The sequence below is a fragment of the Callionymus lyra genome, chromosome 13 (genome assembly GCF_982586985.1).
Source record: "Callionymus lyra chromosome 13, fCalLyr1.hap1.1, whole genome shotgun sequence".
In the NCBI taxonomy this organism is placed as follows: domain Eukaryota; kingdom Metazoa; phylum Chordata; class Actinopteri; order Syngnathiformes; family Callionymidae; genus Callionymus; species Callionymus lyra.
The window spans coordinates 2,439,777-2,460,925 of NC_141830.1; the positions used below are offsets into that span (position 1 = coordinate 2,439,777).

Consider the following 21,149-nt stretch of genomic DNA (forward strand, 5'->3'; position numbering starts at 1 on the left):
GGAACTCCTGTGTTGTTCTCAGTATTATCTTGATCTTTAAAGTATGTACTTTTTCGAGTATTGTTTTGATTGTTTAAGCGCTTTGTGACCCTGGTCTGGAAAAGCGCTATACAAATAAATATTACTTACTTACTTACTTACTTACTTTATTTCTAACCTCTGGGTTTGTTAGCTCTTGGTTAGGTTTTGTTTCTACGCTGATGGTTTAGTGGTTAGTAGAGCCAGGTGACAATTGTCAGGTTTCCTGGGGTCAACTATTCCTCAAGGACAACCTGACATCCTGACCACGGCGTCTGTGGTTTCAAAGTGCTGGAGAAATGTGAGCGTCTGCAGGGACAACGTTGGACGCGGATCCGATGGCTTCTGAAGCCAGTGAGTCTCCAACGACTCCATCCTTGGGAGCTGAAAAGTTCAGTTTTCTAACCAGTTCTTGCTTCTTCTGCCTGAGTGACAGTAATTGTGGCGGTGAAGGTCAGATACTGCACGGTCTTCATCATGTACCTGTACAGGTACCACGGTGGCTCAAGCCTAATTGGCGCCGCCGTCACTAGAGAAGGTGTTTCAAAGACGGAACAAGACACAAGATCAAAAACCACTTCACCCCGGAGACTTTTCTCTTCCCTCGTTCTTTTTCTTTTCCCAATCACAAGGAAAAGACTTGTTGGATTTTGATTGGATCCGTGTGAAGATTTACATCCTTTTGAACCATCGCTTTACTTGCAGACATCTCTTACTCTACTGACGTTTCTATTTGTTCAGGCTTTTCCTTGATTTTCTGGAACTCCTGTTCTCAGTTTTAAAGACCTGTAAAGTATATATTTTATTGAATTTTGTTTTGTTTGTTTAAGCGCTTTGTGACCCTGGTCTGGAAAAGCTCTATATAAGTACAAATGACTTACTTACTTACTTACTAAACAACTGGTTTATTGATGTCAACATCTTTTTGACTTAGTTTACTGTTGATCTGAATCTGTGGTGCAACTAAAGGCTCATTTGTTTGTACAAACGTAAAGATACGATAAGAAAAACAACGGATATAAGTTTCATTTAAGGGTTGATTTATTTTGTCGATCCATGTTGTTGGATGCATCAGGGACAACAGCGAAGACGAGTACAGGAGTCTGATAAGTGACTTTGTGGACTGGAGTGAGAGGAACCACTTGCAGCTGAACACCTCAAAGACCAAGGAGCTGGTCTTGGACTTCGGGAGGTCCAGGACAAAGCCACGTCCAGTGTCCATCAGAGGCGACGAGGTGGAGATAGTGGACAACTATAAGTACCTCGGTGTGTGTCTGGACAGTAAACTGGACTGGTCTCGCAACACAGACCATGTATATAAGAAGGTTCAGAGTAGAAGTACTTTCTGAGGAGGCTTCGATCATTTAACATCTGCAAGAAGCTCCTCTGCATGTTCTACCAGTCTGTGGTGGCCAGTGTCATGTTCTATGCTGTGGTGTGTTGGGGTGGAAATGTGTCCAAGAGGAGGTCAACAGGTCAACAGGTTGATCAGGAGGGCTGGCTCTGTGGTTGGAATGAAGCTGGACTCACTGGTGACAGTTGCCGAGAGGAGATCATTGAACAAACTACTGTCCATCATGGATGATGACAGTCATCCTCTGAGCACTGTCATCAGTGAGCAGAGAAGCAGATGAAGCACGAATGCTCCTACCCAGGTGCAACACTAATAGACTCAGGGACTCATTCATCCCTCGGGCTATTAAATTGTACAATTCTGAGTTCGGGGGCAGGAGTGGAGTGAAAGTATCTGGATGTTCTGTTCTATGTTAGTCTTTGTATCCTTTGTTGTTTTTCTTTGACCTATGTTCTTTATCTTTATCTTTAGACTTAGATTGTATCATCTTGTTCTTCCTCTTTATGTTCTTTTCTTATTTTATTTTTTATGTATCATTTTTTATTGTTTATGAAAAATTGCTGGCTATTGGTAAAAAACAATTTCCCGAAGGAGACCTTCTGAGGGATCAATAAAGTTTTACCTAACCTAACCTAGTCACTAAGTTAGTAACTCACATCAATTTGACATGATTGTTCTGAGGAAAATATCAATGTTTTGTTTCCTGTTTCTTCGTCACATGATCCACCAAAGTTACTACTCGGTTGATAATGTTTGTTCTAAGAAAAGACCATTTTAAAAACTGTAAATCTAATAAACCTTTCAATATAACTTTGGATAAAGTAATAATAACGACAACTATAATAATGACAACGATAATCATTATTATCCTTTACTGTCTATGTTTCATTAATATTGTTAAAGTAATAACTACGGGGTGCTACATTTTAGCATACTGGCTAGCATCTAGGAGCTAAGCTAGCTTGTATAAAATTATTATTATTATTATGAAATTCACAATAAATGTCCTTCAAACTGTGCCATGGAACCGGTGCGTGGTGTGATGTCATGGTTTCTATACATTTACAGTCATTTTAATAATGGAATAATTGGAAAATAAATATTTAAAATACTGTTTTAAGCACATTGTGAATTGTCGGTGTTCCTAATAAAAATGACATACAGTAAATGCATGGATTTGTTGTTTAGAATGATATCAAGTATTGAACAGTTTTGATCTTCTTAGCTTTGACTCATGTTTACAGGTTCATTGAACACATGAATGACTCTGTGGCTCGTCAACGACTATAAAAAGGTTGTCATAACTTCACGGCTTCATGACCTTCTCTCCTCACAGTGACGGGTGGGCCGACCGTTACGAGGTGGTGGAGGGCTTCGAGCAGGAGGCCGAGGGAGGCATCACCATGAAGCTCCAGTCCGAGGTGGTGAGGACCTTCGACGACTACTACCTGAAGCTGCGTCTGGACACCAACGCCAGGAACCCCTGGTTCGCCGAGTTCTGGCAGTATCGCTTCCAGTGCCGCCTGCGAGGTCATCCCCAGGAGAACAAGAACTACAAGAAACTCTGCACCAGTGAGTTCTTCACCGATAACTTGACTGTGTTGACCTACAAACATGCAGCGACATTTATATTTATATGTACTTGACAAACGGCATCAAATAACCACAGTGTCGTTAATGCATCTAGAAACATGTCAGTCACTCTTCTACATCGACATCAGAATCAGAATCAGTCTGATGGCAGCAGGGAGGAAGGACCTGCGGTACCTCTCCCTCACACACCTGGGATGGAGCATCCTATCACTGATGGAGCTCCTCAATGACCTCAGTGTGTGCTGGAGAGGGTGAGACAAGTTCTTCCTCATGGAGCCCAGCTTGCTCCGTATCCTCCTCCCAGTCACTTCCTAGACATGTGGTCCAGGTGCCAAATACGTCTTTTCAACTCATGAGCTGTGCAAAATAAAACCTTTAATATTAGATTTAAAATGCTATAACAACAATATTGATCGAGCAAGAAGCTTCGCAAGTTGATATTAGCCAACACTGTTTATTGAACTCTTCGTGTTTGGTCATCGCAGATGATATTCTTCATCTTTGATTTCACGTTTAATCTCTATCCGTCACAAACTCAAATGCAGATATGAAGGCATTGAGTGAAGGCACCCGATTTGACTTCTGTCATACCATTGAATGGGCGCATATCCTCATATTATCATCCATTCATATGGGCCAGTAGGGCCCTATTCTACCTACTATATTGTCTCGAGCGGGTTTCGCGTCCCTGGGGGCAAAAAAAAAGAAGAAAAGACAACCATGGCCGATTTGCTATCCACTGAGCTAAAACCTAACACTAAGCCTAACCCTAGGGTCTTTAACCCTAACCCTAACCCTAGGGTCTTTAACCCTAACCCTAACCCTAACCCTAACCCTAGGGTCTTTAACCCTAACCCTAGGGTCTTTAACCCTAACCCTAACCCTAACCCTAACCCTAGGGTCTTTAACCCTAACCCTAACCCTAACCCTAAACCTAACCCTAACATTTTATTTATTCCGTTTAAAGACAGATAACTTTATCTTTCTTGGACGCAAACCGGAAAGATACGGAAAAACACGAAAGGATACGGAAGTACCGGGTTAGGGTTAGGGTTAGGGTTAGGGTTAAAGACCCTAGGGTTAGGGTTAGTGTTAGGGTTAGGGTTTTGCTCAGTGGATAGCGCATCAGCCAAGGGGTTTTTTTTGTCCCCAGGGACGCGGGATCGCAACCCGCTCGAGACAATATATTTTTTATTAATTTAGTTTGTCTCTGTGAGATAATGAATCGTTGATTTGAGGATGCAAGACGTTTATTCATGGGTGGCGGCCCCGTCTGTGGTTCAGGTATTAATATTCTAGCTAAATAAAAAAAAGGGGGGCGGGGGAGTGTGGGCTCCTCTACTGGGCATTAATAACATTGGGTCAACCAGATGAATGGCTGATAACAGCCTATTTTACATGCTAGTAGGTAGAATAGGGCCCTACTGGCCCATATGAATGGATGATAATATGAGGATTTGCGCCCATTCAATGGTATGACAGAAGGCGAATCGGGTGGTGAAGGAAAGGAAATCAAATGGGTTTTTAAAGTTCACGTTAAGACGTGTTAAGACGGAAAGAAATTACAATATATGTGGCTAAAATGGAAACAGATACATAAATAAATAATAAATCAAGAGCCTTGTCTTCTGGCTCAGCTCACTCCTCACCACGGCTTGTCATAATCAGGAAATTTCAGTGACTCGCTCGTCATCTTAAATATCTTCATTCTTCACAAAATGCCCCCAAAAAACGTCTCCCGGTCTGATCCGGTGCAGCTGAAGTAAATCTATCCGACGTGGCTCTGAAAAGGTGATCGCAGTCGTTTAGCTTTTGACTTCCTGGAGGCGCCGAACCTCCGTTCAGCTCCAGCTCCTCCATCTTAATTGAGAGTTAATTAACTGCGGAACTGAAAATCACTTGCTAAGCGTTTTTTTTTCCCAATTAAATGATGAATAACTTCCAATTACGTTTGGAGACCTCAGAGGAGGTGTTTTCTGCTGGTGGCGTTATCGCCGGCTCACCTGCTCCGTCTGACGGATGCTCCGCTGAACACCGACTCTTGGAGCGTCGCTCGCCCGTGACGGAGCGAAGCCAAGACATCATCCGTCAAAATCGTCTGACGCGGCAGAACGTCTCGCCGCAGCTTCCACCGGGATTTGAATGTCAACCTCAATAATTGATGCGATATTAAGGTTTTAAAATTGATGAATGTCCCACAAAATAATGTACAATAAATCACAAGTAGTCATGAATCAGGTGATAGAAGAAAAAGTAAGTTAAAAGTCAGTACAATGTACCCGTTGTTGAAATATGTGATTTAAATTAATCTCTTATTAAAATTATTATACACTATACATATACGCCATACTTAAATTAATGCAAAAAGATAATCAAAATATAAAGTATAAATTACTCGCTTGAACTATGAGCAGGAACATTCCACTCCAGACTGATTCACTGGTTCAAGACAAGCTTGGATCAGATTTAGAAACGACACCAGTTATTTAAACCATCTGTTTATCTGCAAATCACACCTTAAATCGTCGATCAAAGAACGAAGCAAGACACACCCGGGAAAGAGGGGCTAAAAGATTGAAACCCCCACCCGAGAACATTTGAGTAATTAGATTACATGAAAACAAATTAGGATGTCTCTCTGCGGGGGATCAGGACACAGGGAACTTGAATGAACCATTTGGCCGGAAAGGACGACCTTCTGGGCGGGAAATTTTGCCTTAAATATAGCGATGTTTCTACAGATCGGGACCTTTTCTCCCGGGACTATTGACCTGTACAGTCGCCGGGAGACAGTGTGTCCGATCGATCGTAAAGCATCATCTCTATCCACAAAGCAAAGTATAAGACCGGAACGGACTAACGTCGTGTTGGAGCGACGGAACGGACTTCGTGTTTTGATCGTTTTACTTCTTATCATCATATTTGTCCACAGAACTTAACACACTGTAAAATTAAATAACAACGATTAAACTCAAAGAAAATGGGATCATTACGGTATAATTCTCTCTTAAATAGAAATAAAATGGAAAGATAATAAAAACGGTGGTTCTGTCACAGGAAACGAGAGTCTGCAGGAGAACTACATGCAGGACAGCAAGATGGGCTTCGTCATCAACGCCATCTACGCCATGGCCCACGGTCTCCACGACATGCACCAGGAGCTGTGCCCGGGTCAGACGGGCCTGTGCGAGGCCATGGAGCCCATCGATGGCAGCAAGCTCCTGGACTATCTGCTGAAGACGTCCTTCGGAGGAGTCTCCGGCGAGGACATCTACTTCGACCAGAACGGAGACACGCCTGGAAGGTAAGGTCCCCTCGAGGTGGAGAGGGCGAGCATGTGTGTGTGTGATTGTCGAGAGGAGACGAGTGTGTAATTGTTGTGCAACACATTGAGATGATGGTCCTGGTGGAAGCTCTTTCATCTCTGGCCTGACGGCGTAACTGTGTCATCTCTATGACATCATCATCTCTGTCGTCGCGCAGGTACGACATCATGAACCTGCAGAACGTGGAGGACGGTCGCTATGACTACCTGAACGTGGGCTCCTGGCACGAAGGCATCCTGAGCATCGACGACTACAAACTGTGGACCAACAGCAGCGACATGGTGCGGTCGGTGTGCAGCGAGCCCTGCTCCAAGGGTCAGATCAAGGTACATTTTTAAAATAAAACCCTTGAACTTTTCTGTTGAACATCTTAGATTTTGTCAGTAGTCAGTAGATCATCAAACACAGATGTTTCTTGAAGGAGTCAGTAGATCATCAAACACAGATGTTTCTTGAAGGAGTCAGTAGATCATCAAACACAGATGTTTCTTGAAGGAGTCAGTAGATCATCAAACACAGATGTTTCTTGAAGGAGTCAGTAGATCATCAAACACAGATGTTTCTTGAAGGAGTCAGTAGATCATCAAACACAGATGTTTCTTAAAGGAGTCAGTAGATCATCAAACACAGATGTTTCTTGAAGGAGTCAGTAGATCATCAAACACAGATGTTTCTTGAAGGAGTCAGTAGATCATCAAACACAGATGTTTCTTGAAGGAGTCAGTAGATCATCAAACACAGATGTTTCTTGAAGGAGTCAGTAGATCATCAAACACAGATGTTTCTTGAAGGAGTCAGTAGATCATCAAACACAGATGGTTCTTGAAGGAGTCAGTAGATCATCAAACACAGATGTTTCTTGAAGGAGTCAGTAGATCATCAAACACAGATGTTTCTTGAAGGAGTCAGTAGATCATCAAATACAGATGTTTCTTGAAAGAGTCAGTAGATCATCAAACACACATGTTTCTTGAAGGAGTCAGTAGATCATCAAACACAGATGTTTCTTGAAGGAGTCAGTAGATCATCAAACACAGATGTTTCTTGAAGGAGTCAGTAGATCATCAAACACAGAGATGTTTCTTGAAGGAGTCAGTAGATCATCAAACACAGATGTTTCTTGAAGGAGTCAGTAGATCATCAAACACAGATGTTTCTTGAAGGAGTCAGAAGATCATCAAACACAGATGTTTCTTGAAGGAGTCAGTAGATCATCAAACACAGATGTTTCTTGAAGGAGTCAGTAGATCATCAAACACAGATGGTTCTTGAAGGAGTCAGTAGATCATCAAACACAGATGTTTCTTGAAGGAGTCAGTAGATCATCAACCACAGAGATGTTTCTTGAAGGAGTCAGTAGATCATCAAACACAGATGTTTCTTGAAGGAGTCAGTAGATCATCAAACACAGAGATGTTTCTTGAAGGAGTCAGTAGATCATCAAACACAGATGGTTCTTGAAGGAGTCAGTAGATCATCAAACACAGATGTTTCTTGAAGGAGTCAGTAGATCATCAAACACAGATGGTTCTTGAAGGAGTCAGTAGATCATCAAACACAGATGTTTCTTGAAGGAGTCAGTAGATCATCAAATACAGATGTTTCTTGAAGGAGTCAGTAGATCATCAAACACACATGTTTCTTGAAGGAGTCAGTAGATCATCAAACACAGATGTTTCTTGAAGGAGTCAGTAGATCATCAAACACAGATGTTTCTTGAAGGAGTCAGTAGATCATCAAACACAGAGATGTTTCTTGAAGGAGTCAGTAGATCATCAAACACAGATGTTTCTTGAAGGAGTCAGTAGATCATCAAACACAGATGTTTCTTGAAGGAGTCAGTAGATCATCAAACACAGATGTTTCTTGAAGGAGTCAGTAGATCATCAAACACAGAGATGTTTCTTGAAGGAGTCAGTAGATCATCAAACACAGATGTTTCTTGAAGGAGTCAGTAGATCATCAAACACAGATGTTTCTTGAAGGAGTCAGTAGATCATCAAACACAGATGGTTCTTGAAGGAGTCAGTAGATCATCAAACACAGATGTTTCTTGAAGGAGTCAGTAGATCATCAAACACAGAGATGTTTCTTGAAGGAGTCAGTAGATCATCAAACACAGATGTTTCTTGAAGGAGTCAGTAGATCATCAAACACAGATGTTTCTTGAAGGAGTCAGTAGATCATCAAACACAGATGTTTCTTGAAGGAGTCAGTAGATCATCAAACACAGATGTTTCTTGAAGGAGTCAGTAGATCATCAAACACAGATGGTTCTTGAAGGAGTCAGTAGATCATCAAACACAGATGTTTCTTGAAGGAGTCAGTAGATCATCAAACACAGAGATGTTTCTTGAAGGAGTCAGTAGATCATCAAACACAGATGTTTCTTGAAGGAGTCAGTAGATCATCAAACACAGAGATGTTTCTTGAAGGAGTCAGTAGATCATCAAACACAGATGGTTCTTGAAGGAGTCAGTAGATCATCAAACACAGATGTTTCTTGAAGGAGTCAGTAGATCATCAAACACAGATGGTTCTTGAAGGAGTCAGTAGATCATCAAACACAGATGTTTCTTGAAGGAGTCAGTAGATCATCAAATACAGATGTTTCTTGAAGGAGTCAGTAGATCATCAAACACAGATGGTTCTTGAAGGAGTCAGTAGATCATCAAACACAGATGTTTCTTGAAGGAGTCAGTAGATCATCAAACACAGATGTTTCTTGAAGGAGTCAGTAGATCATCAAACACAGAGATGTTTCTTGAAGGAGTCAGTAGATCATCAAACACAGATGTTTCTTGAAGGAGTCAGTAGATCATCAAACACAGAGATGTTTCTTGAATGAGTCAGTAGATCATCAAACACAGATGTTTCTTGAAGGAGTCAGTAGATCATCAAACACAGATGTTTCTTGAAGGAGTCAGTAGATCATCAAACACAGATGGTTCTTGAAGGAGTCAGTAGATCATCAAACACAGATGTTTCTTGAAGGAGTCAGTAGATCATCAAACACAGAGATGTTTCTTGAAGGAGTCAGTAGATCATCAAACACAGATGTTTCTTGAAGGAGTCAGTAGATCATCAAACACAGATGTTTCTTGAAGGAGTCAGTAGATCATCAAACACAGATGGTTCTTGAAGGAGTCAGTAGATCATCAAACACAGATGTTTCTTGAAGGAGTCAGTAGATCATCAAACACAGAGATGTTTCTTGAAGGAGTCAGTAGATCATCAAACACAGATGTTTCTTGAAGGAGTCAGTAGATCATCAAACACAGAGATGTTTCTTGAAGGAGTCAGTAGATCATCAAACACAGATGGTTCTTGAAGGAGTCAGTAGATCATCAAGCACAGAGATGGTTCCAAAGCTTAGGAGCAACAGTCTGGAAGGATTTCTCTCCTCTGGTCTGGAAGTTCAGGAACCATCAGTAGATTCTGATCCACAGACCTCAGAGCCCGAGCTGGGGTGTAAGTCTGGATCAGATCACTGATGGAAGGTCTGACCATGAATAGATCTGAAAGTAAGAACCAGAATTTTAAAGTTGATCCTGAAAGAAACTGGAAGCCAGTGAAGAGTTTGAAGGAGAAATGTGAGTTCTTCTACTAGAGCTGGTCAGAATTCTGGCTGCAGAGTTTTGTATGAACTGCAGGCGAGACACATCCTTATTGTTTAGAAATGGAAACAAACTGTTACAATAGTCCAGACGAGAAGAAACAAACGCATGGATTATAAGATCCAGATCATGTTCCGACAACATTTTCCTAAGTTTAGAGATTTTTCTCAGTTGAAGGAAACAGTTTCTGGTCAGTTTTCTTCAGTGTTGAACAAGAGACATGTCTTTATCAAATACAACACCCAGGTTTCTCAGGCTCAGTTTGACAGACTGACCTAAGTCACCCAAGTACTGACTCAACCCTGGAATCTTATCATCAACAATCACCAGAGTTTCAGTTTTGTCCACATTTAGCTTCAAAGTGTTTTCACTCATTGTTTGATTTCTAGCAAACAATTGACTAAGTTCAGCCTCTGGAGCTCAGTTGGATCAACAGAGCAGTACATTAGTTACAAAATATACTTCTGTGTAAACATGTATATACTGTAACTATATATACAGATGGATGTATAAATGGTTGGTGAACTGATGGATGTAAGGATGGACGAGTAGTTTTATTCTCACCACTGGAGTTGGATGACGAAAAGAGTATTTTGATGCATTTACGTTACGAGGTACCTTTAAATCTCGTGATGTCATCTTCATGGGACGCAGCAGATGCGACCACTACACTGTGGAACAAAAAAAAATGGATGGACTTGTTGATAATCGACAAGAATATCTGTTTATTGCTGTCTTTCGAGCCGTGTGGGAGTCACTTAAGGTTTGTTGAGGAAAAGAGTTGATCCAGGATGAGTCACTTAAACATGATGCTACCACAGAAACAAGAACGTTGCCGTGGGAGCGGAGAAGCCTCAGAAGAATATGGTAAACAGGACACATTTAGAAGAGCGTGGCCCTCAAGTGTCGAGCTGGAGATGAATAATTTGGTGTGAAATGTGTATTCATGAGTCTATAAAGAGCAGCAACTCTGAGGCTCACAAGTACTTTCTAATTTCTCCGACTGGAGGTCAGCAGTAGGTTTCAAACCAGCACCTGAAGGATCTTCTTCTGGCATCGATCACACTTGTGTCCACTGTCCACTGCCGTCTGGAGCTAACCTCCTGATGATACTAACTTCTAGTATACTAAGAGAAGTATGTGATTTGAGACATACTATCTGTGGAGGATTAGTTACTAGTTAGTACGTACACTATCCTGATGCATACTAACTTCTAGCATACTAAGAGTAGTATATGATTTGAGACATACTATCTGTGGAGGATTAGTTACTAGTTAGTACGTACACTATCCTGATGCATACTAACTTCTAGTATACTAAGAGAAGTATGTGCATATTCTGCGTTTGATGTGCGGCTCGTGACGGATTCATTGTGTGCTCGCAGGTGATCAGGAAGGGGGAGGTGAGCTGCTGCTGGATCTGCACCACGTGCAAAGACAACGAGTACGTCCAGGACGAGTTCACCTGTAAGGCCTGCGAGCTGGGATGGTGGCCCGACGACCACCTGGAAGGTACGTCTTTTGTCCCGGAAGATCAGACATCCAGTGTCTCTAATCGCATGCTTGTGTACTCAAAGTTAGTATTTTTTAGTGCATAAGTGCATCTCAATTCTTAGTATGCGAAATGTAGTGCTCCATACACACTAGATTGTCACTAAAACGCCCACAAAACTGAGTATGGTTCGATGGACACTTTCTACACTAAACGACTCCATCTTAGTGACATATACTGTATATATATATATATTTTTCTTTATTTATTTTTCCAAACTTGCAAAATGTGCTGCCAGCAGGTGTCGCTAGTGTTCCTACAGCTGGTTGAAATCATCGTTAAATAGTAGTAGAAGAAGAAGCTGTCGCGTCATTTCCTGTTAGTGTGTAGCAGCAGAGTTTGATTTGAGACATACTATCTGTGGAAGATTAGTTACTAGTTAGTACGTACACTATCCTGATGCATACTAACTTCTAGTATACTAAGAGTAGTATGTGATTTGAGACATACTATCTGTGGAGGATTAGTTACTAGTTAGTACGTACACTATCCTGATGTATACTAACTTCTAGTATACTAAGAGAAGTATGTGATTTGAGACATACTATCTGTGGAGAACTAGTTACTAGTTAGTACTTACACTATTCTGATGCATACTTACTTCTAGTATACTAAGAGAAGTGTGTGATTTGAGACATACTATCTGTGGAGAATTAGTTACTAGTTAGTACGTACACTATCCTGATGCATACTAACTTCTAGTATACTAAGAGAAGTATGTTTGAGACATACTATCTGTGGAGGATTAGTTACTAGTTAGTACGTACACTATCCTGATGCATACTAACTTCTAGTATACTAAGAGAAGTATGTTTGAGACATACTATCTGTGGAGGATTAGTTACTAGTTAGTACGTACACTATCCTGATGCATACTAACTTCTAGTATACTAAGAGAAGTACACTGACCCCACGCTTGTTGTGACAGCGAGTTATGGAGTCGAGAGCTCGGCTCCCAGGTGTAAAATCCTATTACTGCCACGACAGACTCTCCACCGTGTCGAGGAAAAGTGCGTCGCTTTCACTCTCATTACACCTTCGCTACCAGGAGAAAACTAATGGAGAGAAGCTTCATCTGCGAGTCGTGCCGAAGCTGTTCTCGCCGCGAAGAACATCACTATCTTTCCACCTTTTCTTCTTCATCTTCACTCAGGAGGTGGTGATTCGAAGCATAGTGAAGTCCTTTTAAGGTGTTTTTAGGGTCTTGTCTATGGTAGAGCAGGAGTCTGAAACTCAACCACTCGTTGTAGCAATTTGTTTTAATCCTTTAATCCAAAATAATTGATGGGTTTTAGTTACATGTTCTGTTACTATGAGGGTTTTTAGTTACGTGTTCTGTTACTATGAGGGTTTTAGTTACGTGTTCTGTTACTATGAGAGTTTTAGTTACATGTTCTGTTACTATAAGGGTTTTAGTTACTTGTTCTGTTACTATAAGGGTTTTAGTTACATGTTTTGTTACTATGAGGGTTTTAGTTACATGTTCTGTTACTATGAGAGTTTTAGTTACTTGTTCTGTTACTATAAGGGTTTTAGTTACATGTTCTGTTACTATAAGGGTTTTAGTTACTTGTTCTGTTACTATAAGGGTTTTAGTTACATGTTCTGTTACTATGAGGGTTTTAGTTACATGTTCTGTTACTATGAGGGTTTTAGTTACGTGTTCTGTTACTATGAGGGTTTTAGTTACATGTTCTGTTACTATGAGGGTTTTAGTTACATGTTCTGTTACTATGAGGGTTTTAGTTACGTGTTCTGTTACTATGAGGGTTTTAGTTACATGTTCTGTTACTATGAGGGTTTTAGTTACATGTTCTGTTTCTATGAGGGTTTTAGTTACATGTTCTGTTACTATGAGGGTTTTAGTTACATGTTCTGTTACTATGAGAGTTTAAGTTACATGTTCTGTTTCTATGAGGGTTTTAGTTACATGTTCTGTTACTATGAGGGTTTTAGTTACATGTTCTGTTACTATGAGAGTTTTAGTTACGTGTTCTGTTACTATGAGGGTTTTAGTTACATGTTCTGTTACTATGAGGGTTTTAGTTACGTGTTCTGTTACTATGAGGGTTTTAGTTACATGTTCTGTTACTATGAGGGTTTTAGTTACATGTTCTGTTACTATGAGGGTTTTAGTTACATGTTCTGTTACTATGAGAGTTTTAGTTACGTGTTTTGTTACTATGAGGGTTTTAGTTACATGTTCTGTTACTATAAGGGTTTTAGTTACTTGTTCTGTTACTATAAGGGTTTTAGTTACATGTTCTGTTACTATGAGGGTTTTAGTTACATGTTCTGTTACTATGAGGGTTTTAGTTACATGTTCTGTTACTATGAGGGTTTTAGTTACGTGTTCTGTTACTATGAGGGTTTTAGTTACATGTTCTGTTACTATGAGGGTTTTAGTTACGTGTTCTGTTACTATGAGGGTTTTAGTTACGTGTTCTGTTACTATGAGAGTTTTAGTTACATGTTCTGTTTCTATGAGTGTTTTAGTTACATGTTCTGTTACTATGAGGGTTTTAGTTACATGTTCTGTTACTATGAGAGTTTTAGTTACGTGTTTTGTTACTATGAGGGTTTTAGTTACATGTTCTGTTACTATAAGGGTTTTAGTTACTTGTTCTGTTACTATAAGGGTTTTAGTTACATGTTCTGTTACTATGAGAGTTTTAGTTACGTGTTTTGTTACTATGAGGGTTTTAGTTACATGTTCTGTTACTATAAGGGTTTTAGTTACTTGTTCTGTTACTATAAGGGTTTTAGTTACTTGTTCTGTTACTATGAGGGTTTTAGTTACATGTTCTGTTACTATAAGGGTTTTAGTTACTTGTTCTGTTACTATAAGGGTTTTAGTTACTTGTTCTGTTACTATGAGGGTTTTAGTTACATGTTCTGTTACTATGAGGGTTTTAGTTCCGTGTTCTGTTTCTATGAGAGTTTTAGTTACGTGTTCTGTTTCTATGAGGGTTTTAGTTACATGTTCTGTTACTATAAGGGTTTTAGTTACATGTTCTGTTTCTATGAGGGTTTTAGTTACGTGTTCTGTTACTATGAGGGTTTTAGTTACATGTTCTGTTACTATGAGGGTTTTAGTTTTAATTACTTGTTCAGTTACTATGAGGGTTTTAGTTACATGTTCTGTTACTATAAGGGTTTTAATTACTTGTTCAGTTTCTATGAGGGTTTTAGTTACATGTTCTGTTACTATAAGGGTTTTAGTTACTTGTTCTGTTACTATGCTGGGAAGCGTTCACACAATTGAGATAGTGTTTTCTTCTGACCTAAACTTTGTGGCCACTTATCCTCCCACAAATTTGATCCGATTTGAACCTTTCAAACTTTGATCAATTCATTCGGATATGTTCTACCTTACTTTTATCTCTTCCACTCTTTCTTTTATTCCTCTTTTTCTAGCCCATTTATTTCAATGGGAAAATATTCAACTCATGTTTCAACTCCTTCCACTTTTACCTACTACCCACTACTATGTCTACTGCTAATACTACTACTAATTCTACTTTTACTACTAATTCCACTACTACTTCCACAAGTACTTCAACAACTAATACTACTACTACTTCTACTTTTATTAATAATTCTACTACTACTTTTACTTTTCTACTACTTCTATTTTTAATAGTAATTCCACTACTACTTCCACAAGTACTTCAACAACTAATACTACAACTACTTCTACTTGTATTAATAATTCTACTACTACTTTTACTTTTCTACTACTTCTATTTTTAATAGTAATTCCACTACTACTTCCACAAGTACTTCAACAACTAATATTACTACTACTTCTACTTTTATTAATAATTCTACTACTACTTTTACTTTTCTACTACTTCTATTTGTAATAGTAATTCCACTACTACTTCCACAAGTACTTCAACAACTAATACTACTACTACTTCTACTTTTATTGATAATTCTACTACTACTTTTACTTTTCTACTACTTCTATTTATAATAGTAATTCCACTACTACTTCCACAAGTACTTCAACAACTAATACTACTACTACTTCTACTTTTATTAATAATTCTACTACTACTTTTACTTTTCTACTACTTCTATTTTTAATAGTAATTCCACTACTACTTCCACAACTACTTCAACAACTAATACTACTACTACTTCTACTTTTATTGATAATTCTACTACTACTTTTACTTTTCTACTACCTCTATTTATAATAGTAATTCCACTACTACTTCCACAAGTACTTCAACAACTAATACTACTACTACTTCTACTTTTATTGATAATTCTACTACTACTTTTACTTTTCTACTACTTCTATTTATAATAGTAATTCCACTACTACTTCCACAAGTACTTCAACAACTAATACTACTACTACTTCTACTTTTATTGATAATTCTACTACTACTTTTACTTTTCTACTACTTCTATTTATAATAGTAATTCCACTACTACTTCCACAAGTACTTCAACAACTAATACTACTACTACTTCTACTTTTATTGATAATTCTACTACTACTTTTGCTTTTCTACTACTTCTATTTTTAATAGTAATTCCACTACTACTTCCACAAGTACTTCAACAACTAATACTACTACTACTTCTACTTGTATTAATAATTCTACTACTACTTTTACTTTTCTACTACTTCTATTTATAATAGTAATTCCACTACTACTTCCACAAGTCCTTCAACAACTAATACTACTACTACTTCTACTTTTATTGATAATTCTACTACTACTTTTACTTTTCTACTACTTCTATTTATAATAGTAATTCCACTACTACTTCCACAAGTACTTCAACAACTAATACTACTACTACTTCTACTTCTATTGATAATTCTACTACTACTTTTACTTTTCTACTACTTCTATTTATAATAGTAATTCCACTACTACTTCCACAAGTACTTCAACAACTAATACTACTACTACTTCTACTTTTATTGATAATTCTACTACTACTTTTACTTTTCTACTACTTCTATTTATAATAGTAATTCCACTACTACTTCCACAAGTACTTCAACAACTAATACTACTACTACTTCTAATTTTATTAATAATTCTACTACTACTTTTACTTTTCTACTACTTCTATTTATAATAGTAATTCCACTACTACTTCCACAACTACTTCAACAACTAATACTACTACTACTTCTACTTTTATTGATAATTCTACTACTACTTTTACTTTTCTACTACTTCTATTTATAATAGTAATTCCACTACTACTTCCACAAGTACTTCAACAACTAATACTACTACTACTTCTACTTGTATTAATAATTCTACTACTACTTTTACTTTTCTACTACTTCTATTTTTAATAGTAATTCCACTACTACTTCCACAAGTACTTCAACAACTAATATTACTACTACTTCTACTTTTATTAATAATTCTACTACTACTTTTACTTTTCTACTACTTCTATTTTTAATAGTAATTCCACTACTACTTCCACAAGTACTTCAACAACTAATACTTCTACTACTTCTACTTTTATTAATAATTCTACTACTACTTTTACTTTTCTACTACTTCTATTTTTAATAGTGTTTCCACTACTACTTCCACAAGTACTTCAACAACTAATACTACTACTACTTCTACTTTTATTGATAATTCTACTACTACTTTTACTTTTCTACTACTTCTATTTATAATAGTAATTCCACTACTACTTCCACAAGTACTTCAACAACTAATACTACTACTACTTCTACTTTTATTGATAATTCTACTACTACTTTTACTTTTCTAATACTTCTATTTATAATAGTAATTCCACTACTACTTCCACAAGTACTTCAACAACTAATACTACTACTACTTCTACTTTTATTAATAATTCTACTACTACTTTTACTTTTCTACTACTTCTATTTATAATAGTAATTCCACTACTACTTCCACAAGTACTTCAACAGCTAATACTACTACTACTTCTACTTTTATTGATAATTCTACTACTACTTTTACTTTTCTACTACTTCTATTTTTAATAGTAATTCCACTACTACTTCCACAAGTACTTCAACAACTAATACTACTTCTACTTTTATTAATAATTCTACTACTACTTTTACTTTTCTACTACTTCTATTTTTAATAGTAATTCCACTACTACTTCCACAAGTACTTCAACAACTAATACTACTACTACTTCTACTTTTATTGATAATTCTACTACTACTTTTACTTTTCTACTACTTCTATTTATAATATTAATTCCACTACTACTTCCACAAGTACTTCAACAACTAATACTACTACTACTTCTACTTTTATTGATAATTCTACTACTACTTTTACTTTTCTACTACTTCTATTTTTAATATTAATTCCACTACTACTTCCACAAGTACTTCAACAACTAATACTACTACTACTTCTACTTTTATTGATAATTCTACTACTACTTTTACTTTTCTACTACTTCTATTTTTAATAGTAATTCCACTACTACTTCCACAAGTACTTCAACAACTAATACTACTACTACTTCTACTTTTATTGATAATTCTACTACTACTTTTACTTTTCTACTACTTCTATTTATAATAGTAATTCCACTACTACTTCCACAGCACAGCAGGGTCAGCATTCACACTGCATTTTTCTAGTTTTCTCTCGGATTGTTTATCAAACACTTAAACTTCTAATTTAATTGTAGGTCAGATTCCTATCCTGACAGTCACTCAGGCTAATAAATAAAATATATATATATGTTTAAACTACCGTCTATAATTCCTTCTCCTCACTTCTGCACTTGTGTGCGACTCCTGAATGTTATTGGTGTTGATAAATTTATCAGTATTTGATTTATTACTGTCATTACTAGAGCTGTAATTAGAAAAGCACTCCAGCGAGTGCAGACCTCTGCCAAGCTGCTCATTCATAGCCATTTGTATTTTTATTTCTCAATATTACTTGTGTATATATTTGTTTAAACTGGACAGCCTTATTAAGAAGGCCGGTTACGTCCTAGGGCGCCCCCTGTGTCCTGTGGAGGAAGTGACTGGGAGGAGGATACAGAGCAAGCTGGCCTCCATGAGGAGGAACTTATCTCACCCTCTCCAGCACACACTGAGGGCATTGAGGAGCTCCATCAGTGATAGGATGCTCCATCCCAGGTGTGTGAGGGAGAGGTACTGCAGGTCCTTCCTCCCTGCTGCCATCAGACTCCACAACAAGAACACACCAAGATAAATATTTAACTGCACCTTTCTTGTTATTTTTGTAAATATGATTGTGAATATATAATATAGTGCAGATTTATTTAAGTAAGTAAGTAAGTAATATCCATTTATATAGCGCTTTTCGAGACCAGGGTCTTAATAGTATTTTCTATTCTATTTAGATTTTCTTTATTTTTCTTTTTATTATTTTTTTATTTCTGGGTGTTTTATTTTCTTGGTATATTACTCTGGCTGTTGTTGAACCGAATTTCCCCTCGTGGGACAAATAAAGGATTCTGTTTCTGATTCTGATTGATTCTGTTTGCCTCAATGTTTTTTTGTTCAGAATAGACTTGTATTTGAGTTCCATCCATGTGTGTTCGTAGGCTGTGAGCTGCTCCCTCTGAGGTACCTGGACTGGGCGGACGTGGAGTCGATCGTGGCCGTGGTCTTCTCCTGCGTCGGCATCCTCATCACCTCGTTCGTCACCTTCGTCTTCATCCAGTACCGCGACACGCCGGTGGTGAAGTCCTCCAGCCGAGAGCTCTGCTACATCATCCTGGCCGGCATCTTCCTGGGCTACATCTGCCCCTTCACGCTGATCGCCCGGCCCACCGTGGTCTCCTGCTATCTCCAGCGCCTCCTGGTGGGCCTGTCGTCGGCCATGTGCTACTCCGCCCTGGTGACCAAGACCAACCGCATCGCTCGCATCCTGGCCGGCAGCAAGAAGAAGATCTGCACCAGGAAGCCACGCTTCATGAGCGCCTGGGCTCAGGTAGTCATCGCCTTCATGTTGATCAGCCTGCAGCTGACCCTGGAGATCACCCTCATCATCCTTGAGCCGCCAGAGCCCGTCAAGTCCTACCCCAGCATACGCGAGGTGTACCTCATCTGCAACACTAGCAACGTGGGCATGGTGGCGCCGCTGGGCTACAACGGGCTGCTCATCATGAGCTGCACCTACTACGCCTTCAAGACGAGGAACGTGCCCGCCAACTTCAACGAGGCCAAGTACATCGCCTTCACCATGTACACCACCTGCATCATCTGGCTGGCCTTCGTGCCCATCTACTTCGGCTCCAACTACAAGATCATCACCACCTCCTTCTCCGTCAGCCTCAGCGTCACGGTGGCGCTGGGCTGCATGTTCACGCCCAAGATGTACATTATAATCGCCAAGCCGGAGAGGAACGTCCGCAGCGCCTTCACCACTTCCGACGTGGTGCGGATGCACGTCGGCGACGGGAAGTCGGCGGCCGCCTGCGGGAGCAACAGTTTCCTCAACATGTTCCGGAGGAAGAAGCCTGTGACGGGAAATGCCAAGTGAGTCTTTTTCAAATGTCTTCAACTTTTGTGTGTTTATTCCAATGCATTAGCGAGTCTGTTACCTTGAAAACACCCTTCAAAATATCCAGTATTTTATACTTTTGCAAAGTCCGTAGAGTCAGTCAAAGACTTTTGAAGTAAAAACATGTTGAGTATAAACAGGAGGTATCAGTTTGAATTCATTATCTTATAACTAATGACTTAAAATCGCTCAAAAGATTCTTATTCATGCAGATCTTGCCTCGAGTTTGTCTTTATTCCAGCAGTCGCAGTATAGTTTCTATTCTATTTACTTGTTTGATTGGTTTTTAAACAACAATATAATTATTCCTGCACGTATGCGAACAATATGTTCGACCTGTTAAATATTACCCATGATTCCGAGCTGTTTCCGAGCCACAGGCTCCTCTTCAAAACGCGATATTTGAAGGTTTCTTAACTTGTTTGAGATCCACAGCAGTGACACTGGGGACGACAGAGTAAGACGTAGAGAATGAGTGACAGAGATCCTAACATGTTTATGTGTCTCACGTGCTACGCTGCCTGTTGCTTGTCCACGATCTAACCCTCTAACACTCTGAGGAGACCAGATGGAACAACTGCATGTCCAGTCAATCGATGGTTTAAATAAGAAGAAACATCTGCACTTGAGACTTCTTATATTATTTCTCACGTTTAAAGTTCTGAAGCATGGCCGCCCCTCGTCTGCACCTGACTAATCCTGGTCTATTTGAACTTTAACCCTTTTCTATAGATCACTTCATTTAAGTGACAGATATCATTGGCTGAGAATAGACCTTTCTTCGCCAACCTTTCACTTAAAAACAAACCTTTAACTGTATTTAATTCGTGTTATCTTGGACACATTCGTAGGACTTTAGTTTTCCTAGCATAACTTCCTGTTTTACAGTTTTACGCAAAAAAAGTCTTTAATACGATTTAAACAGATATGTGTTGATAAAGGAAGTTAAATAATTGTAATTTAATGTGAAGTCACTTCAAATGTTGAAAATCAGTCAACATGACGCTAGGCTAACATTTTGTTTCTTTATCTCATAGATATCAACCTATTGATCGGAAGTTACTATAAAATCATTTTAAATACACACATTGTTTTTCAAATAAACTGTGTCGTGTCGAGTGATCATGAAAACGAAATAATGTTTCAAAAATA

At 38.7% G+C, this 21,149-nt stretch overlaps 1 protein-coding gene across 2 annotated transcripts in view; it reads left to right on the forward strand.

Annotated features, from left to right (window-relative positions):
* Window positions 1-21,149, forward strand: part of grm1a (glutamate receptor, metabotropic 1a) — a 65,580-nt gene that overhangs the window by 41,838 nt on the left and 2,593 nt on the right. For both annotated transcript variants that reach the window (XM_087805061.1, XM_087805062.1), the window contains exons 4-8: window positions 2,709-2,944; window positions 6,023-6,269; window positions 6,449-6,617; window positions 11,294-11,420; window positions 19,036-19,972. In XM_087805061.1, coding sequence (XP_087661187.1) covers window positions 2,709-2,944; window positions 6,023-6,269; window positions 6,449-6,617; window positions 11,294-11,420; window positions 19,036-19,972 — 1,716 coding nt within the window. The remainder of the gene's footprint in view (window positions 1-2,708; window positions 2,945-6,022; window positions 6,270-6,448; window positions 6,618-11,293; window positions 11,421-19,035; window positions 19,973-21,149) is intronic.